At 44.3% G+C, this 17,837-nt stretch overlaps 1 protein-coding gene across 1 annotated transcript in view; it reads left to right on the forward strand.

Annotated features, from left to right (window-relative positions):
- The window catches only part of ANO3 (anoctamin 3), a 377,773-nt gene that overhangs the window by 209,342 nt on the left and 150,594 nt on the right, over positions 1-17,837 (forward strand). The window contains exons 8-10 of the mRNA XM_088470460.1: positions 1,732-1,863; positions 12,036-12,142; positions 15,076-15,131. Of these exons, the coding sequence (XP_088326586.1) occupies positions 1,732-1,863; positions 12,036-12,142; positions 15,076-15,131 (295 nt within the window). The remainder of the gene's footprint in view (positions 1-1,731; positions 1,864-12,035; positions 12,143-15,075; positions 15,132-17,837) is intronic.

Raw genomic sequence — 17,837 nt, forward strand, 5'->3', positions numbered from 1 at the left:
AGAAGGGTTGATATATATATGCCCTTATAGTTGCATTGAGAGGTGCATTAATGTGATGCCATTATGATGTGTCAAATCCCTATTGGGTGTTATTCAAGTAGCTAGTAAGAGAAACACACAAAGATAATTACACCAGATTTACAAGAGTGAATTGGAATTCAAATATATTATAAATCATTCAGTCATGATAAAGCTCCCCAGATGTGCCAAACAGCGCTCATCTCCCTCTGTAACCTACTGTATAAACGTCACTTCTCTGATGAAATATGCTCCTATATGTGAGTGATACAACTCCCTGGTGACTGTTATGATGATGGATTATATCTATCATAAAGCAGGCACACAGTGCTCCAACCATCTCTCTTTCAGTGACACTAAATGTAGGATTTTAGGAGCATGTGTGTTAAAGAGGTTGCTGACAATATATACTTAAAAGTTTCTCAGCGGTCTATGTACTAAGACTTGGAGAGAGATAAAATACCAACCAATCAGCTCCTAATTTAGCTCTCAACTTTATCTCTCTCCAATGCTTGATACATCTAGCCCTGTGTTTGAAAAATGACAGGAGCTGATTGGTTGGTACTTTATCTTCATGAAATGCTTAGTACACCCCTTGGTCCACTATTACAAATACTGATGGCGATGCCAGGAACTGGAAGAAACCATTGCATGTCAATTATAATTATATACCATGTACTTTATGGGTGAGTAAACGTCATAGTAGATTTGATAAGGTTCACACAATGGTACCGAAACACACTAATCAGTTAGTGGGTTTCTGCTATACTGTGTAATGTTTTCTCTAATAAATGTGTCTTTAAAGTTACTATAAGCTTCAATAACAAAATAAAAAATAAATAAAAAGCATCTGGCTTGCAGTTTGCATATATATATAATTAACCTAATCATAACCCAGCTTAATTGTACCATTTAACATCATCATATATAAATCAGAACTATATTAATTGTAAACATTAACATAAGCAGATCATCAAGTCTTTTTCATTTAGATAATTTCGACTTACATAAAGAACATACGCACCGATTTTTGGCTTTACATTCATATTCCTCAAATGATTTGCAAATATTATTTTGTATGCAATAAAAAATGTTCATATGTTTGTGGTTGAATAGTAACAATTACAATTAACAGCTAATTTGCAGCACTGATGATTGATTTGCAAAATTCAGTAAAAAAACTATAGAAATAACTGTTTGCAAAGCTCTGTTGCAGTGAATTAATGTGTCAGGGGGTGCAATAGCTCTGACTAGTATCTATTCAAACTCATCTGATATATGTTAACTGAAATTTCCAATACATGTAGATCGGTTAGAATGAACATTAATGAACGTGCATTTTCTCATCAGAAGGCAGCAGAAAATGTAACAATAAGTTTCAGATCATCTAAGTGTTTATTGGGGGATATGATTAAGCCAAAAATGTGGAGCTTCATTTTAATCTGTTTATAATTTATGATTTTATGTAACATTTAAAAGGATTTTTAGCTCTGCCTGGATGAGAATGATGGAAGTTTTGGGTCCTCCGGCTCCCTTGGCCAATGATGTAAATTCCTCTTGTAGTGTCTTTGATGTCAGAAGGAAGGGAGAAAATACAGTATCTCATCCGCTACAGTAGCATGCATAGACTTCATAGGAGCAAGACGCTTTTAGAATTTCTGGGCAAGGTCAAGCCTAAAAAGTGGTTGGTTATAAAGAATTTATTTCTCTTAGTTTGCAGAGGAATATGAGACAGCTTAAAAGCTGGCTGCCTAGGAACCCGATGAAGCTTGACAAAGAAGCCCTTCCAGATCTAGAAGAGACAGATTGTTATACAGCTCCGTTCAGTCGAGCCCGCATGCACCAGTAAGTGAATATCAGCAAACTCCCTATGTGTTAAACCATTCATCATATAAACTGCTCATTCACATTGGATTCGATCAAACTAAAGCACTTTGGTATGTACTGTTAATAGTGTTGATTAAAGGGGCCATTGGTGCAGCAAAGTGAAACCAAGTTTTTCTTAAAACCTACTTATAGGGAAAATAGTACTATTATTAACCATTCATGTTATAAGATGTTCTGGGAAATATACCTGTTTAGTTAAAGTAGAGACTCATCCTACCAGCCTTTGCTGAATTTTTTTTTACTTTTACTATTTGTACACAGAAATGACAAACTACACTATGTAGACAAAAGTGATTGAACACGGGGACCGATTCAGACCTGCTCGCAAGCGCTCTGCGCTCGCAAGCAGGTCGATGGCCGGGCAGTGCGCAAGCCCCAGAGTGAGCGAGAAATAATTAGCTCCGGCGCTCGCATCCCAAACAGGCAGCTGTCGATGTTGATCGACAGCTCGCCCCATTTGGTAGGCAGGCCGGGGGGGTGGCTGGCCAAACGGAGGCATTCCCGAAGGAACGCTCTATTAGAGCCAGAAGCTCACTGGGGCTTGCGGGAAAGAGACCCTACCACAAGGGTCTCGTCGCAAGCCCGATGGTCGCGACCATCACCTGGCCGCTCGAAAAAGCTGTGGGTGGTCACCCACAGCTTAGCGAGCGGCCAGGAGGCTGGTTTTTTTAAAACAAAGCGGCCGCCCTGTTTCAGAGCGAGTGCTCGCTTTTTGCGCGCGGCTCTGAATCAGGCCCACTGTCAGCAAATAGATCAACGAGATTTTATTCACGTCAGTGATTACTGCAGATGCCCTTCTTGGCAAACTGTCTACAAGTTCCTGGACAACAGCAGGTGGTATGTTTTACTATTCCGCCTTTAGTACAGAGACCAACTGTGACACTGGAGAAGGTCGAGTCGGCCTAGAACGCACCCGTTACTCCAATTCGTCCCAGAGGTTCTCAGTGGGGTTAGGATCTGGACTCTGAGCTGGCCAGTCCATCAAGGTTACTGAATTTTTTGTATACCAGTCCAGTGTCACCATGGAAACATGACAGGTGGCATTGTCGTCCTGATAAAAAACATTTGTTGTTTCCGTAGAACTGCAAGAGCATGGGCCTCCCTACGATGTGTTCTTGTCGACACCGCCACATTAGTGGCTATTTGGAACTCGTGTGCAAGGGTTTGCTTTCCGCTTGCGTGGGGATATCCAATCATTTTGTCTTCATAGTGTATCTCTCTATGACAGTGGTTGTGATATGGCTGGATCAAGTGTATGACCTATTTTATACTTTATTTCCAATGAGGAATGTGGGGAAGTGTACCAGTGGACATTTCTATATACAGTATATGCAGAGTAGGAAGGTAGCACATATCTCCTTGGGTTGAAAGCTACCTGCGGTAAATGAGTGGATATGTGGTATTTGAGGGAACATAAATATGGACAAAGTATTACAAGAGAAAGATATCTTGTGAGACAGGTGAAAAACACAAAACGGAGCATAAAAAGCAGCCTGATTATTAAGTCTCAGCGCATTTTGCACAATTTGTTACGGCAGATTTTGAATTTGAAACATATTAATGTTTTTTGCCACAAAGATTTCAGTACAATGTAAACTCAAAATACTATAGATAGGTCAAAACATTTCCATAAATTATAAAAAAAATAGCAAATAATAATAAGGTACAATTTACACAGGAGCAGTTCATCACACAGTTTGATCATTTACGCATAAATACCCCCTCTCTGTGGGTACCTACAGAGTGGCAGAGACTTTGGTGGAAGGTACCGGGTCAAACAATCTCCTTGATATTCCACAAAAAGGGCCTTTGTGGGAGGATTGGAAGCTGAAAACTGATATCCTACAGTAGCTTGTGAAGAGTTCACAAAGTGCCATCTCAGAGATACTGGAGAGCATTGGAAGAAGATTTTGTGGTCTTACAGGACCTAAGTGGAACTTTTTGGCCTGACTACAAAGAGGTACATATGGCACAGACCAAATGCTGGGCCTGATTCAGAGCCGCTCGCTCTGAATTTTTTTTGGAGCGGCCTCTTGGCCGCTTGCATAGCTGTTGGTGACCACCCACAGCTAATGCGAGCGGCCAGGATGATGGCCGCGATGGTCAAGACCATTGCGACCATCGGGCTTGCGACGAGACCCTTGTGGTAGGGTCTCACCCATCGCAAGCCCCAGAGAGCTTTCATGCGCTGTGGGCCACCATCGACCTGGTTGCGAGCGGTCAGCGCTTGCGACCAGGTCTGAATCAGGCCCACTGTGCGTCAGTCAGGTAAAGCCATCTCTACATGAAGTATGGTAGTAGTTACATCATGTTACCAGTAACCTTTTCAGAGACCAAGACTGACAGTTTTGTCAGGAAGGGAAGCACAATATAGGATGTTTATGTAAATGCGAACAAGCTAGCCATGGATGCAGGTGCATATAATCCTGCTAGGAGTATCTATGCAGGTGCTCAACTCCTAGTGCAAAATCAACACTGACGATGATGACTTTCAGCAGCTGCTTCTGATTGGCTAATTGGGTCTGGATCCGTCCCTCTGTATATGAAACATTAATATGGCTGCTAAGTTGTAGCCAGCTATTTGCATTGACAAAAGAAAATCGGAATACTTTCCACTGGCGCTGTCATAGGACAATACAATCATTTACTCTCTTGTAATACTGTCTCTTGTAATACTATAATGTATCCTTTTTTCTGTCTCCCAATCTCAAATTCTTCATAGATTGAAGTTAGTCCCAATCATGGGGAGGATCACAGTTAATACTTGGTTCTCAGTGGTAATAATCAACATCTTCAAGGTGGTATAGATGTACCCAGAATCAGAGGATATAAGGAAAACATAGTGTACTGCTTTTAATATAAAGCACAAACCATATAAAATGCCATTAAAAGATGCATAACACTTTAAAAATCTCAGTGTGACACTCAAGTAGAGGATGAGCCAGACACATGGTAAACAGAAGAAGAATTATTGGCTGCCTGAAAAGAACTGGCAACGGACAATTCTCTGAGTGTGATGTACAGACGTACCAGAGAGGTCCTAGGTCATCTCCTGGCTCCCCTATAGGTAACTGCCAGACAGTCTCCGCCGTCCATCACCTAGTTGGCGCTCTGGTGCAGGGCCATAACTAGGGTGGTGCGACCTGTGCCATGGCACAGGGCAGGGTGCGCTGTTTGGCCTGTCAATTTTCCTGTATATTATCATTTTCACTCCATTTCTTTTATCCCCAGCATCTCCTGGCTGTCCCTATCTCTTTCTTGGCATTTCCCCATGAGGCATGGCTTTTATTTGGGCGCCAATGCTCTTTCTGGCACAGGGCACCAAAAAGTCTAGTTACGGCTCTGCTTTGGGGTAATTTTCAAGGCAAGACAAATTAGAGCCTATTGCTTTACAAACTGTTTCTTTAAATACTGCTTCCGGCTAATCCTAGATGACTTGCACAGATGCTAACTAGACAGAGGCACTGCTTCAGAGCCAGACACTCTGACAGAGCGCTCACTCTGAATCAGGGTCGGCCTTTTTGTTTTTAAGAGCGGCCTCCTGGCCGCTCGCATAGCTGTGGGTTACCACCCACAGCTATAGCGAGCGGCCAGGAAGATGGTTGCGATGGTCAAGACCATCGCGACCATCGGGCTTGCGACGAGACCCTTGTGGTAGGGTCTTGTTGCCGCAAGCCCCAGAGAGATTTCGGCTCTCACATGGGTACGCCTCCGTTTGGGCAGCCACTCCCCTGGCCCGCCCACCAATGGGGGCGTGCTGTCACTCAACATCGACAGCACTCCTCCTTTGGTACGAGACCCGGAGTGACGGTTTGCCCAACGCTATCCGGGTCTTGCGCATGCGCACGACGGAGCCGGCTCCGTCTTACGCATGCGCACTGGGCCACCATCGACACGCTTGCGAGCGCATAGCACTCGCGAGCGGGTCTGAATCAGGCCCTGAGATCACTATTAGTTATTTTCTACTATACCATCCCCCTCCCATAGTCCATAGTGCTTTCAGGGCCTGATTCAGGTTGGTTCGGAAGGCTGCGTTTGCACGCAGCGAGCCGATGTTTGCATTCTGCGCATACATATAAGACGCAGTGTGCGTGTGCGAACTGGGCACAGCGATCGGGAAACAATTGCAGTGAGCACGCTGAGTCTTCACACAGTGATTGACAGGAAGTGACCTTTTGACGGTGGTGACGGGGGGTGGTCAGAAAAACGCAGGCGTGCCTGGGCGTTTAAACGTCGTTACAGGGGCGTGCATAATTAAGCCCCTGCGATAGCATACCCTGGCAGAAGTCTAGATGGCGACAGGAAGTTTAGCAGTTTCTGCGGTAGGGTCAGGTCAACCACAACTGTGCGGATGGTTCCGATGTTACTCGATGGTACCGATGTTTTCGCTGACTTGCGGATGCATGTCATGGGAAGTGGGGAGGCTTTATACAGTGATGGTCGTCTTGGTATAGTGCTGCGGTTGCCGTGCAATTGCATTCATTAGCATATATTCGCAGCGAGCGGGGTGCGTGCGAACGCAGCCTTACGGACCAATCTGAATCAGGCCCTCAGGCAGCAGCAGGAAAGAACATTCCCATATGATTTGTAAAGAGGAAGACAATGTATGTTGATTTTAATTGCGAGTAATTTGCATTTTTATTTTGCATTTACTTCTGCATTAGTTGTCTTTACATGGTAGATGCGACTTTCGCATTTTATAATAACATTGTCAGTCATATATACTGTATATAACATTCCATTATAGTATAATAATGTGTACAAATTGAATATTGTGACTTCAGCTCTTACTACTAGCACTATCAAGCCACATCTCTATCTCTATGGTTTTGTTCCTTGATGCGTAAACCTAGAGCATGTGCTACTGATGCCTATCAGTATAAAATGTGTCAGCCTCAGCGCAGGGGCGTATCTATAATGGGTACAGGGTGTGCAGGGAACACGGGCCCCTTGGTCCACGGGGGCCCCGCACTGCACCGCACACCCTGCACCCATAGAATTACATACCTCTCCGGAGTCCCACACCGGCGCGGGGGTCCAACGCTGTAAAAACGACTGGAAAATGGCCGCCGTGGCCATTTTCCCGTCATTTGCGCATGCGAAGTACAGGTAAAATGGCCACCGCTGCCATTTTCCCGGTGACCAGCGCATCCTCTATAGACTCTGGGCGCACTCTAGTGCCCAGAGTCTGTAACTCCGGCGCTGGCCGCGAACAGCTCAGTGCACTGCCGGCCGCCGGACAGAGAGGAGGGGGCCCGTGTCGGAGACTGCACACGGGCCCCCTCCTCTCTAGGAACGCCCCTGCCTCAGCGTACACACATGAGCACGTAATATTTCAGACGCATTTTACACCTTTCAGGTTTTTTTTTACATAAAATGAGGACAAGTCTACATGAGACCCCATACATTCAGCATATATTATGCTTTGCACAAATAAAGTATAATTAAACAACTCTTAATGCTACTCTTTAATGGTATTTGGTTAATTTAAAACCCTTTTGTATTGTAAAAAGAAAAATGGTGAGTTTAAACCCATGTATTTTCTTGCAGAGTTTGATACATACAGATCACACAACACCCACATAAATCTGTTCTCTTTTTCCGTAAAGTGCATTTAGCAGTGTGTTACCATTAGGTATTTATATCCAAGCACAGATTTTACACTTGTCTTGTTATGAAACATAATACGCTTGTCACAAACGCCTGCACATGTCATCTTTTATAACAGTACAGCCTTTTGCTACAATTGTACTGTAAAATTGAGCGACTTGCTGTTTGTTAAAGAAATGTAGACTCAAAAAGTGAAGTACTTTTATTAGAGACATTTTTGAAAGCACTAAAAGCAATAAAAAAAGTATTTAAATTGACTTCCATTACTGTAGGTCTACAATGCAATGTTTGCTGATAGGAAACCGCCAAGATGATTTCTTTGAAAGTGGTCAGTACTTTGCTATATAAGTAACATTGATAGCAAATACAATTTACTGCTTATGTGAAAAATCTTTATTCTATTTTTCTTTTTCCCTTTTATTTTTGTTCCCTGCCATACACCTCTACTCACAGGGACATGGGGCCTGATTCAGAGCCGCTCGCAGAAAGCGAGCGCTCGCTCTGAATCAGGGCGGCCGCTTTGTTTTAAAAAAAACAGCCTCCTGGCCGCTCGCTAAGCTGTGGGTGACCACCCACAGCTTTAGCGAGCGGCCAGGTGATGGTCGCAGCCATCGGGCTTGCGACGAGACCCTTGTGGTAGGGTCTCGTCTGCCACAAGCCCCAGTGAGCTTCCGGCTCTAATAGAGCCGGAAGCACACTACTGACATCACTTGTGATGTCAGTAGGGCCGCCCACAAACGGCACGCCTCCGTTTGTCCAGCCACCCCCCCACCCCGACTACAAAACGGGGCGAGCTGTCGATCAACATCGACAGCCGCCCCATATGTAGCGAGCCCCGGAGTGAGAGAATTTCTCTCTCGCTCTGGGGCTTGCGCACACGCATTGCACACGCCGCACTTGCGCAATACCCGACCATCGACCCGCTTATGAGCGCATAGCGCTTGCAAGCGGGTCTGAATCAGGCCCTTGGTTTATTGATCCAGTTTGGTGACTGGGGGATTGGGGTAAGGTTTGGCAGATACATTGCAGTGCAGTTCAACATCTTTTACAACATACAAAACTAAATATGTTTTTTGCGTTTTCGTCAAGTTTCAATATGAATTTATTGAATGTGCAGTTTATGTAAATATAGGGTGATAATTGGAACCCAAAGACTGAAAGCTGGATATTATATGTATTTATTTTAATATATTCCTATACTGCTAATTGGACCTCTTCATGAGTTTTACCTCTTCACATTGTCCAACTCATGCATGATGCCATCAGTATATTGCACATTATAAAAACCCAACACGGCAGTAACTTTCACTGTCTAATTGCAAAACAAACTTTTACCTGAAGATAGCAGCACTTTCTCAAGGGGAAAAGAGTAAAAAAACAATGAAAGCCTCATTTAAATCACTGGTTCTCATTTCTCTATAGACTGCATTGGTCATCATGAAACACTCCATGGCCCGTATTCAATTTGCGCCGAGCCACGATACTTTTTCGCCTCCCGGACTTTTTGCCTACATCGCGTGTTTTGCAGGCGGAAAAGTATCGCACGCATGCCCGCGTATCGCTGTATTCAATTTGAAAGTAGGTGAAAATGGGACCCGGCGAAACTTAAGTGGAAAGTACTGTCAGATTTGGGGAAATCAGCCTGACACCCCCCAAAAGATGCTCTGACATGGGGGTTAGCTATGGTACCCCCCGATTTGGCTTGCTGAAGGTATTTGGTGTTTTTAAACAGGCTCAATAGCTGCTAAATAGCGTCTTTGTACAAGTGGTGCATAACAGTATTCTGGGGTTTTTTTTGCAGAAAATAACTTATCCCAGCAAATTTGGGGTACTTGAAAATGGGGGTCAGCATACTTTAAAGTTGCTAAAGTGAAGTTGAAAAAATCGTGAAAAATCAACCTTCCGCAAGCACCTGCAATGAAAAAAACACCTGGGGCATACCTGGGGACCCCCCCCCCCAGAGTCAAGTTCGCTAGTTTTTAACTTTGTCCCCCAACATTTTTTTTTCGCCCCCAAATTCAAAGTGATTTTTTTGGGGTGTCCTTAAGGGTTTTTAAAAAATATTTTGACACAGTTTACCTTTGGGGGACTGTCTGAAGGCTGCACGGGGGTTCCCGCAACGTTGCACCCCAAAACCCCAATTCTGCACTTTTTTCCGCCTTGTGTTCATAGGCGAAACTTTACCGCCTATTACATTGCATTGACTTCCTGCCTCGGCGGAAAGTCTTCCAAATTGAATACGGAGTAAAATCAAAACAGGCGAAAATGACGTCATCGGCGAAAAGTTTTCGCTGAAAACACAAGAAAACTGCTTTTTGCTTCAAATTGAATATGGACCCATGTGTAATAGGTGCTAAATGGCTGGGTTGGTGGGCTCACTGGGATTGGTCTCAGGTGGTTTTGTAAGGCTGTCAGAAGCACACTCTTATAGATGGTAATAGTGACACATACATGTCTCACAGTTGATTCTCTACTTACCTAATCTGCCCCTGCAGCAGAGACACGCACAGCTCCTCTCTGAGTTACAGAAAAGCAAACACCATTTCCATCCTGTGGTTGGTGCTCCCAAAATCTAGCGCCTTTTATGCATGATTTTTTGTAAGATGCTTGATGGAGGGAGTGTAGGGTCTCTTCAACTTGTGATTTATTTTTTCAGCTATGTATTTCAGGAAAAATGTAATGCCTTTTGTTGTTATCCACAGAATACCATTGTGCCTAGAATTATAGTTCTTCATTATAACTTTATGTTATTCTGTTAATGGCCTGGAGATACTCATAAATGAGCAATTGAAAGGACTCTTAATAGTGTTCAGCTAAAACTAAAATTAGTTTCACACAATTTTCTTTGATCGCACCTCACAATTCCCTTTTTACGACTATTATATATTACTTATGTCAGATTCTCACTGAAGAGCAATCCATTTGAATCCAGGTAAATAACAATGCATCATTTGGTCTCACGCCTATGTGCAGAGTTTTTTGTGCATTTTGTATTCCCAGTGCAGTCCCACAGTGTGCATATCCAGGGCAGAGGTCAGCATGCTAAGTTGTTTTCTGTATCTACTAAAGTCCACTTTATTACATTGTACATTTTTATCCTATAATAATACTGCTTGGCTCAACTTGTAAATGTAACGATTAGAGTGAGGGACATTAGACTGTCTATTACATGTATCCCATTTGTGTATTTGAAGGTTTTTATTACATTGCTTAGTGGGTCTTATTTATTTATATAGCGCACACATATACCACAGCGCTTTACAGAGAATATTTGTCCATATAAATGGACAAGCGGAGCTTACAATCTATATTCCCTACTATATGCTCACACACACATACACGCTAGGGTTAATTATTGTTGGGAGCCAATTAACCTACCAGTATATTTTTGGAGTGTGGGAGGGAACTGGAGCACCCGGAGGAAACCCACGCAAGCACAGTGAGAATATACAAACTCCACACAGTTAGGACCGTAGTGGTCTCCTGAAATGCACTTCAAGCATAGAGATGTGGCCTCATACACCGAGCATCTGTACAACATTTGCGAGACTGAGATAATCCAAGAGGAGTAGCCCACTGCATTTCTCTTTCAATTTTGCATCTTATTCGCATCGCAGATGTAGTGAAACACCACTCACAGGGCTTCATTCAGAAGAGCACACATATCCCACCGCAGCTGCATCGGTTTGCGGTCATTTGTTTGGGACATACCATTTTATTAGGTACAAATTTACCATCAGTTTAATTAGTGAACCCACTGTTTCACTCCATCGTCTGATATATCTTGTATCTATGTCAAGTTTAGGTTCTGTGGTCACACTATTCCTATTAATCCTGTTCACCTCTAATGCCTAGTAAGAAATAAAGGGCCTGATTCAGAGCCAGACGCAATTAGCACTCGCTCGTCCAGAAAATAGGGGTGGCTATTCAAATGAACCGTTCGCTGTTTGCGGTCTGTTCACGCCTCTAGGTCTGAACGAGCGAACAAAACTTGCGCTCGTTGTTTGGGAAACTACGCCCCCTGGCCGCTCGCATCCTACGTCATGTCCGCTATTTATTAGATTAATCGAGTACATCGACCAGGGTATGAACTGCTCGCTATTCTTGTGGTTGGTTTTTGCTACCACAATTTTGCGAGCAGTTCTGGCTATAAAATAACCCAGTGACGTGGTCAATGACGCTGCTGTTTTAATTATGCACACCCATAAAACGCCCGTTTTGACCTTTAAGCACGCATGCGATCGGATCTCCACTCCCCGTTTTCAAGCACCTTCCCCTGTTACCACCCACATACGCCTCTTTCTGTCACTCAAATTATCAGGCATTCGCTATTTTGCGAGCACATGAATTTCGACCTCACTGACTGGTTCGCGCATGCGTATAACGATCCGTACGCATGCGCAGTTCGGCAAACATCGCTCGGAGCGAACGAGCGGCCGCTTACGAGCGGCTCTGAATCAGGCCCAAGGTTAGTAGTGGACACCATCTGTATAACAGACTTCTCTCTCTGTGTCTAACAGCTTCACAATTAACAACAGAGACACGTTCTTCAGTAACTCAACCAGAAGTCGGATTGTGCATCACGTATTGCAGAGAACAAAATACGAAGATGGAAAATCCAAAATGGGTGAGTTTGGTTTATTTCCAAAATGCTAAATAACAACCCAACTGAAACTATCTTATACTACCGATGTCGTGTTTCTGGGGCTAAATCACACATTTACTAACACTTAAAAAAAAAAATTGTCTGTTAGTAAATGTGTGGTTTAGCCCTAGAAACACAACATCCATGTTGATTGAATTTTGATTGATTTATACATTTTAAAATAGATTAAAATTGATCTTTAGTAAATATACCCCCTCCTATGAAACTAGTCAATAATAGGGTTAATTAAAAATCTATTTTTTTTTACTTTATTTTTATTAAACTGTTTAAGTTAATAAAAAATTGGATAGACACTACTTACAGATATTTTGAAGACGTATTAGAAATGACATGCCATTTACAGAAATACAGATGTGTCCTCATATACCTAGCGTTTATATGGCTTACAGCACAAGTGGCGCGTTGTGACTGAGAGGAGTAGCGTACCACCGTATTTATCTTTAAGTTTTGCATCTTATTCGCATCGCAGATGCAGGAAATCACCACTCACAGTGTATTCGAGAGGCTGGGCTGCACCTTTAACCGCACAGGAATTAGTATTGAACATGTATAGCGTCGCATATGAAGCACAATGGAACCTGGTCTGAAAAAAGTCGCGGCCACTGCATCCTGGCACTATTACATTGTATGAGGACACATCTGTATCACATCAAGGGGCATATTCATGATGTTAATTATCGAGGTCCGAACGGATCCTGATAATTAACACACTGACTCACCACGGATGCTGGAGCAATTCATCATTGCTCCAGCACTGAGACAGCTGATCCGAAACTCAGCTATCCCAGCGTGCGGCTTTTCTGCTCCTTTCGGAGCAATGAATCTTTTCACTGCTCGAGAGAGCAGTGCGCATGCGTGACCTATAGGTCACACATGCGCACAAGAGCCCTGACGTCCGGCGGAAGGAGCCGGACAGGGGCGGAGGGATCATTTTTGGATCCCTCTCCACGACCCAGGACTAAAGATGGCAAATGCTACCACAATCAAGCTCCGCAAAAATTATATTTTCGGAGCTTGATGAATTCTGTCCCCATACTAGTGTATGAGGACAGCAGGCCATTCCGCCAGAGGAAGGTAAGCAAGAGATATCTGTGATACTAGTGTATGGGGACAGCGGGCCATTCCGCCAGAGGAAGGTAAGTAGGAGATATCTGTGATACTAGTGTATGGGGACAGCGGGCCATTGCGCCAGAGGATGGTAAGCAGGAGATATCTGTGATACTAGTGTATGGGGACAGCGTGCCATTCCGCCAGAGAATGGTAAGCAGGAGATATCTGTGATACTAGTGTATGGGGACAGCGTGCCATTCCGCCAGAGGAAGGTAAGCAGGAGATATCTGTGATACTAGTGTATGGGGACAGCGGACCATTCCGCCAGAGAAAGGTAAGTAGGAGTTACCTTTGATACTAGTGTATGGGGACAGCGGGCCATTCCGCCAGAGGAAGGTAAGCAGGAGATATCTGTGATACTAGTGTATGGGGACAGCGGGCCATTGCGCCAGAGGATGGTAAGCAGGAGATATCTGTGATACTAGTGTATGGGGACAGCGTGCCATTCCGCCAGAGAATGGTAAGCAGGAGATATCTGTGATACTAGTGTATGGGGACAGCGTGCCATTCCGCCAGAGAATGGTAAGCAGGAGATATCTGTGATACTAGTGTAAGGGGACAGCGTGCCATTCCGCCAGAGGAAGGTAAGCAGGAGATATCTGTGATACTAGTGTATGGGGACAGTGGACCATTCCGCCAGAGAAAGGTAAGTAGGAGTTACCTGTGATACAAGTGTATGGGGACAGCGGGCCATTCCGCCAGAGGAAGGTAAGCAGGAGATATCTGTGATACTAGTGTAAGGGGACAGCGGACCATTCTGCCAGAGAAAGGTAAGTAGGAGTTACCTGTGATACTAGTGTATGGGGACAGCGGGCCATTCCGCCAGAGGAAGGTAAGCAGGAGATATCTGTGATACTAGTGTATGGGGACAGCGGGCTATTCCACCAGAGGAAGGTAAGCAGGAGATACCTGTGATACTAGTGTATGGGGACAGCGGGCCATTCCGCCAGAGGAAGGTAAGTAGGAGATATCTGTGATACTAGTGTATGGGGACAGCGGACCATTCCGCCAAAGGAAGGTAAGCAGGAGATATCTGTGATATCTCCTGCTTTACCTACTTGATGAATGGCCCGATAACTTCATTTTTACAATTGCAAATGATGATGAATAGGCCCCTTTCGAGAGAGTAGGCAGATCTAGCCCATGAAACACTGAGCACTTAACACTTAATTTTTACAATTGCAGGTGAAAATGCTCATTTTCACCTGCTTTTGAAAAATGAAGTGATGATGAATAGGCTCCTAAATATTTTTCAATTTATCATTTTTAAACTAAAAGGATATGATTAGTGATCTCTAACACTAGTAGAAACAACTAGGATTGGTGACAGTGTTTTCCAAGTATGAATACTGTATTCTTCCATCTCTGCATTGCAGATGTAATTTTGCAAATGAAAGTCACACTATGCATACTAAAATAATGTAATTTATTTGATATTAAAAGAAAAGTGTGTGTGTGCATATGTGTGTGTGTGTGTGCGTATGTGTGTGTGTGTGTGCGTATGTGTGTGTGTGTGGGGAGGGGGGAGTGATACTGAAATTGGTAGTTAGTTCAGCAAGCAAAAGTGAGAGTGTTATATAAGCAAAATCAGCAATTTCAGAGTAGTTATATATATTTATATTTATTATAAACACTTGGGGTCCTTGTCGTGCACACATGCAGGCTAGGTTTGTGCTTGAGGCAAATTTCTACCTCAGATCAAAGCTGAAGTGCGTAAGTTAAAAATTAGAAGAATTCTGAAAGTTTTAAAATTAGATGCATTTAACATGATTTCCTCTCCTTAGGCATAAACAGATTGCTCGGTAATGGAACATATGAAGCTGCGTTTCCACCACACGAGGTAAGTTTATACTGTATATTGTACAGTACCAGCTTATATAATAAGGTAAAGCAGAAATGCAGTTGTGTACGTCTCTCTTACCAACTAACATAGGCCCTCATTCAGAGCCGCTCGTAAGCGGCAGTACGCTCGTTCCGAGCGATGTTCGCACATCTGCGCATGCGTACGGTTTTTAGTACGCATGCGCGAACCAGTCAGTGCGGCCGAAGATCGTTTGTTCGCTATATAGCGAGTGCCTGCAAATTTCAGTGACAGAATGAGGCGTATGTGGGTGGTAACAGGGGAAGGTGCTTGAAAACGGGGAGTGGAGATCAGAACGCAGGCGTACTTAAAGGTCAAAGCGGGCGTTTTATGGGTGTGCATAATTAACAAAGCAGCGTCATTGACCACGTCACTTGGTTGATTTATAGTCAGAACTGCTCGCAAAACTGTGGTAGGAAAATCCAGCCACAAGAATAGCGAGCAGTTCATACGCTGTTCGATGTACTCGATTAATCTAATAAATAGCGGACATGACGTATGATGCGAGCGGCCAGGGGGCGTTTTTATCAAAATTTCGACCGCAAGTTTTGCTCGCTCGTTCAGACTTATAGGCGTGAACAGACCGCAAAGAGCGAACGGTTCATTTGAATAGCCACCCCTTTTTATTAAATGAACGACCGCAAATAGCGAGCGGCTCTGAATGAGGTCCATAATTCAGTAAGACCAATTGTAAAAGCTATAGACGTTGCCTAAATATTTTGGATGCTAAGGGGCAACGTCTCCACTTCTAAAAACTCTCACTTTAGTAAATATACTCCTAAGCCTCTGTCTGAAAATAACCAGCTTTAACTTGGGGCTTTCACTATGGTGTTTTCAGTGCTTATTTTTGAAATGGCCAAATAGTTTCACTACAGTACTGTATGTGACTTCTTGTTGGACTCTTAAAAGTTGATTCTTTAAGCACCAGAACGGCTTCTGATGGCTTTGGATCTACCTCTCGGAAGCAGGGGCAGAAATATGGGAGACAATGGAGGCGCCTGCCGCCGGGCTCCAGCACTGAAGGGGCACCTCCTCCATTGTCCACAATATATTCACCCCACTTACGGCTGTAACTATGTATCCGGAGTATACTGTGGCTGCCCAATACCTGGCACCTCTTCCTGGCACCTGAGAAGCCACCATACACTGGTGGAGAGCTCCGTGTCAGACCATCAGCTGCTGACTACGTCTATTTATAGCCTGTCCATACTCATTGGTGTTGCTGCTCCTCAGCAGCTTCTTTTGTGAGTGTGGCATGTCCGGCGCCCCCTCACCCACAACTCTCTGTCTCACTCCTCCATGGCATGCCTATATTCTGTGTGCAAATGCGGGTGTATCTGCTTGCGAAATGCTGCATTACAGTGTCAACGGCTGTGACGGGGGGGGGGGCGCCATCTTAACTTGCCTCCGGGTGCCTGGGATATACTTACGCCACTGCTCGGAAGGCTGATTCTGGAGGTGCAATCAGACTCATCCTACCATTTCTGGCCATTATAAGTGCAATGGAAGCTGCCAATGGCATTGAGCCAATGACCACAGATGGGACTAGCCTTTTAGCCCTACAGGAAGATTACAAAATGGCTCTTTTCAGAGTCCCGGAAAATTTGCCCAGTTTCTGTGAAGCACTGTGGCAATTCTTCTGTGCAGACCCCAGTGCAGGAACGAATCCCAATTTTCCCTATAAAATGAGGGGCATGTATTCTACAGCTAACGGCAAAACAAAAATGGCAGAAAATTTTACATTAGTAAATAAATCCCTAAAGTAGATAAACTGCAGCAAATGTATTAATTGTGAGAGGTGGAAATTACTGTGCCAGATAAGTATCTCACCATCACGTTAGAGTAGGTAAATTAGTGTAATGATGGTCATCCTAACAGTGCTATAGGAGGGCACTAATGTGCCCCAGCTCCACAACACCCCATGCCTGTGAAGTCATGACATCACAGAAGAGGGTTCTGGAACCAGGAAACTGAGCAACGGTTGCAGCCTAAGCAGAGCCGGCCCTAACCAATTTCATGCCCTAGGCAAAATACTGACTGGTGCCCTCTAGCACCGCCTTTAGTTACGCCTCTGACCCAGCACCCTTCTCCCAGCACAGCACCCATCACCTAGCAGCACAGGTCACAGCAGCAGCTAGCAACATTCATCTCCCCCTCACCCATAGCAATCCTCTTCCACAGAGCTGCAACAAGACATTTTGGTGCCCTGTGCCAGCATCAAAGGGGTGAGGTCTTGCCAGGAAGGGCATGGCCATACAAAAGTACCACCAATTAAAATTACGCCACACAGTAGTGCAACCTTATTCCCATTACATCACAGGATCGTGTCCCTTATTCATGTTACCTCACAGTAGTGTCCGTTATTCACATTACACCACATCATATTGCTCTTTATTCACATTACTCCACACAGTAGTGCACCGTATACACATAGGGCGAGATGTATTATAGCGGCACTATAATGCTTCCTGCTTCACCTCTTTACCTAGGCGAAGCAGGGAGCACTAACGATGAACTCCCCCCTCCGGCAATCCCCGCTAGAGCCCACAGTGCATCAGCCTAGTGCTGAGGCGCTTTGTCTCACTCCCGGCCGGCTTCACTGAGCATGCACGAGATCTTGTAAGCATTGCTAGATCCCACGTGCAGCCCTGGAGCCGGCAGCCACCGCAGCAGGGCCAGCACTGT

This window comes from Taudactylus pleione, unplaced genomic scaffold, assembly GCF_031769625.1.
Source record: "Taudactylus pleione unplaced genomic scaffold, aTauple2 ptg000100l, whole genome shotgun sequence".
NCBI classification, from domain to species: Eukaryota; Metazoa; Chordata; class Amphibia; order Anura; family Myobatrachidae; genus Taudactylus; species Taudactylus pleione.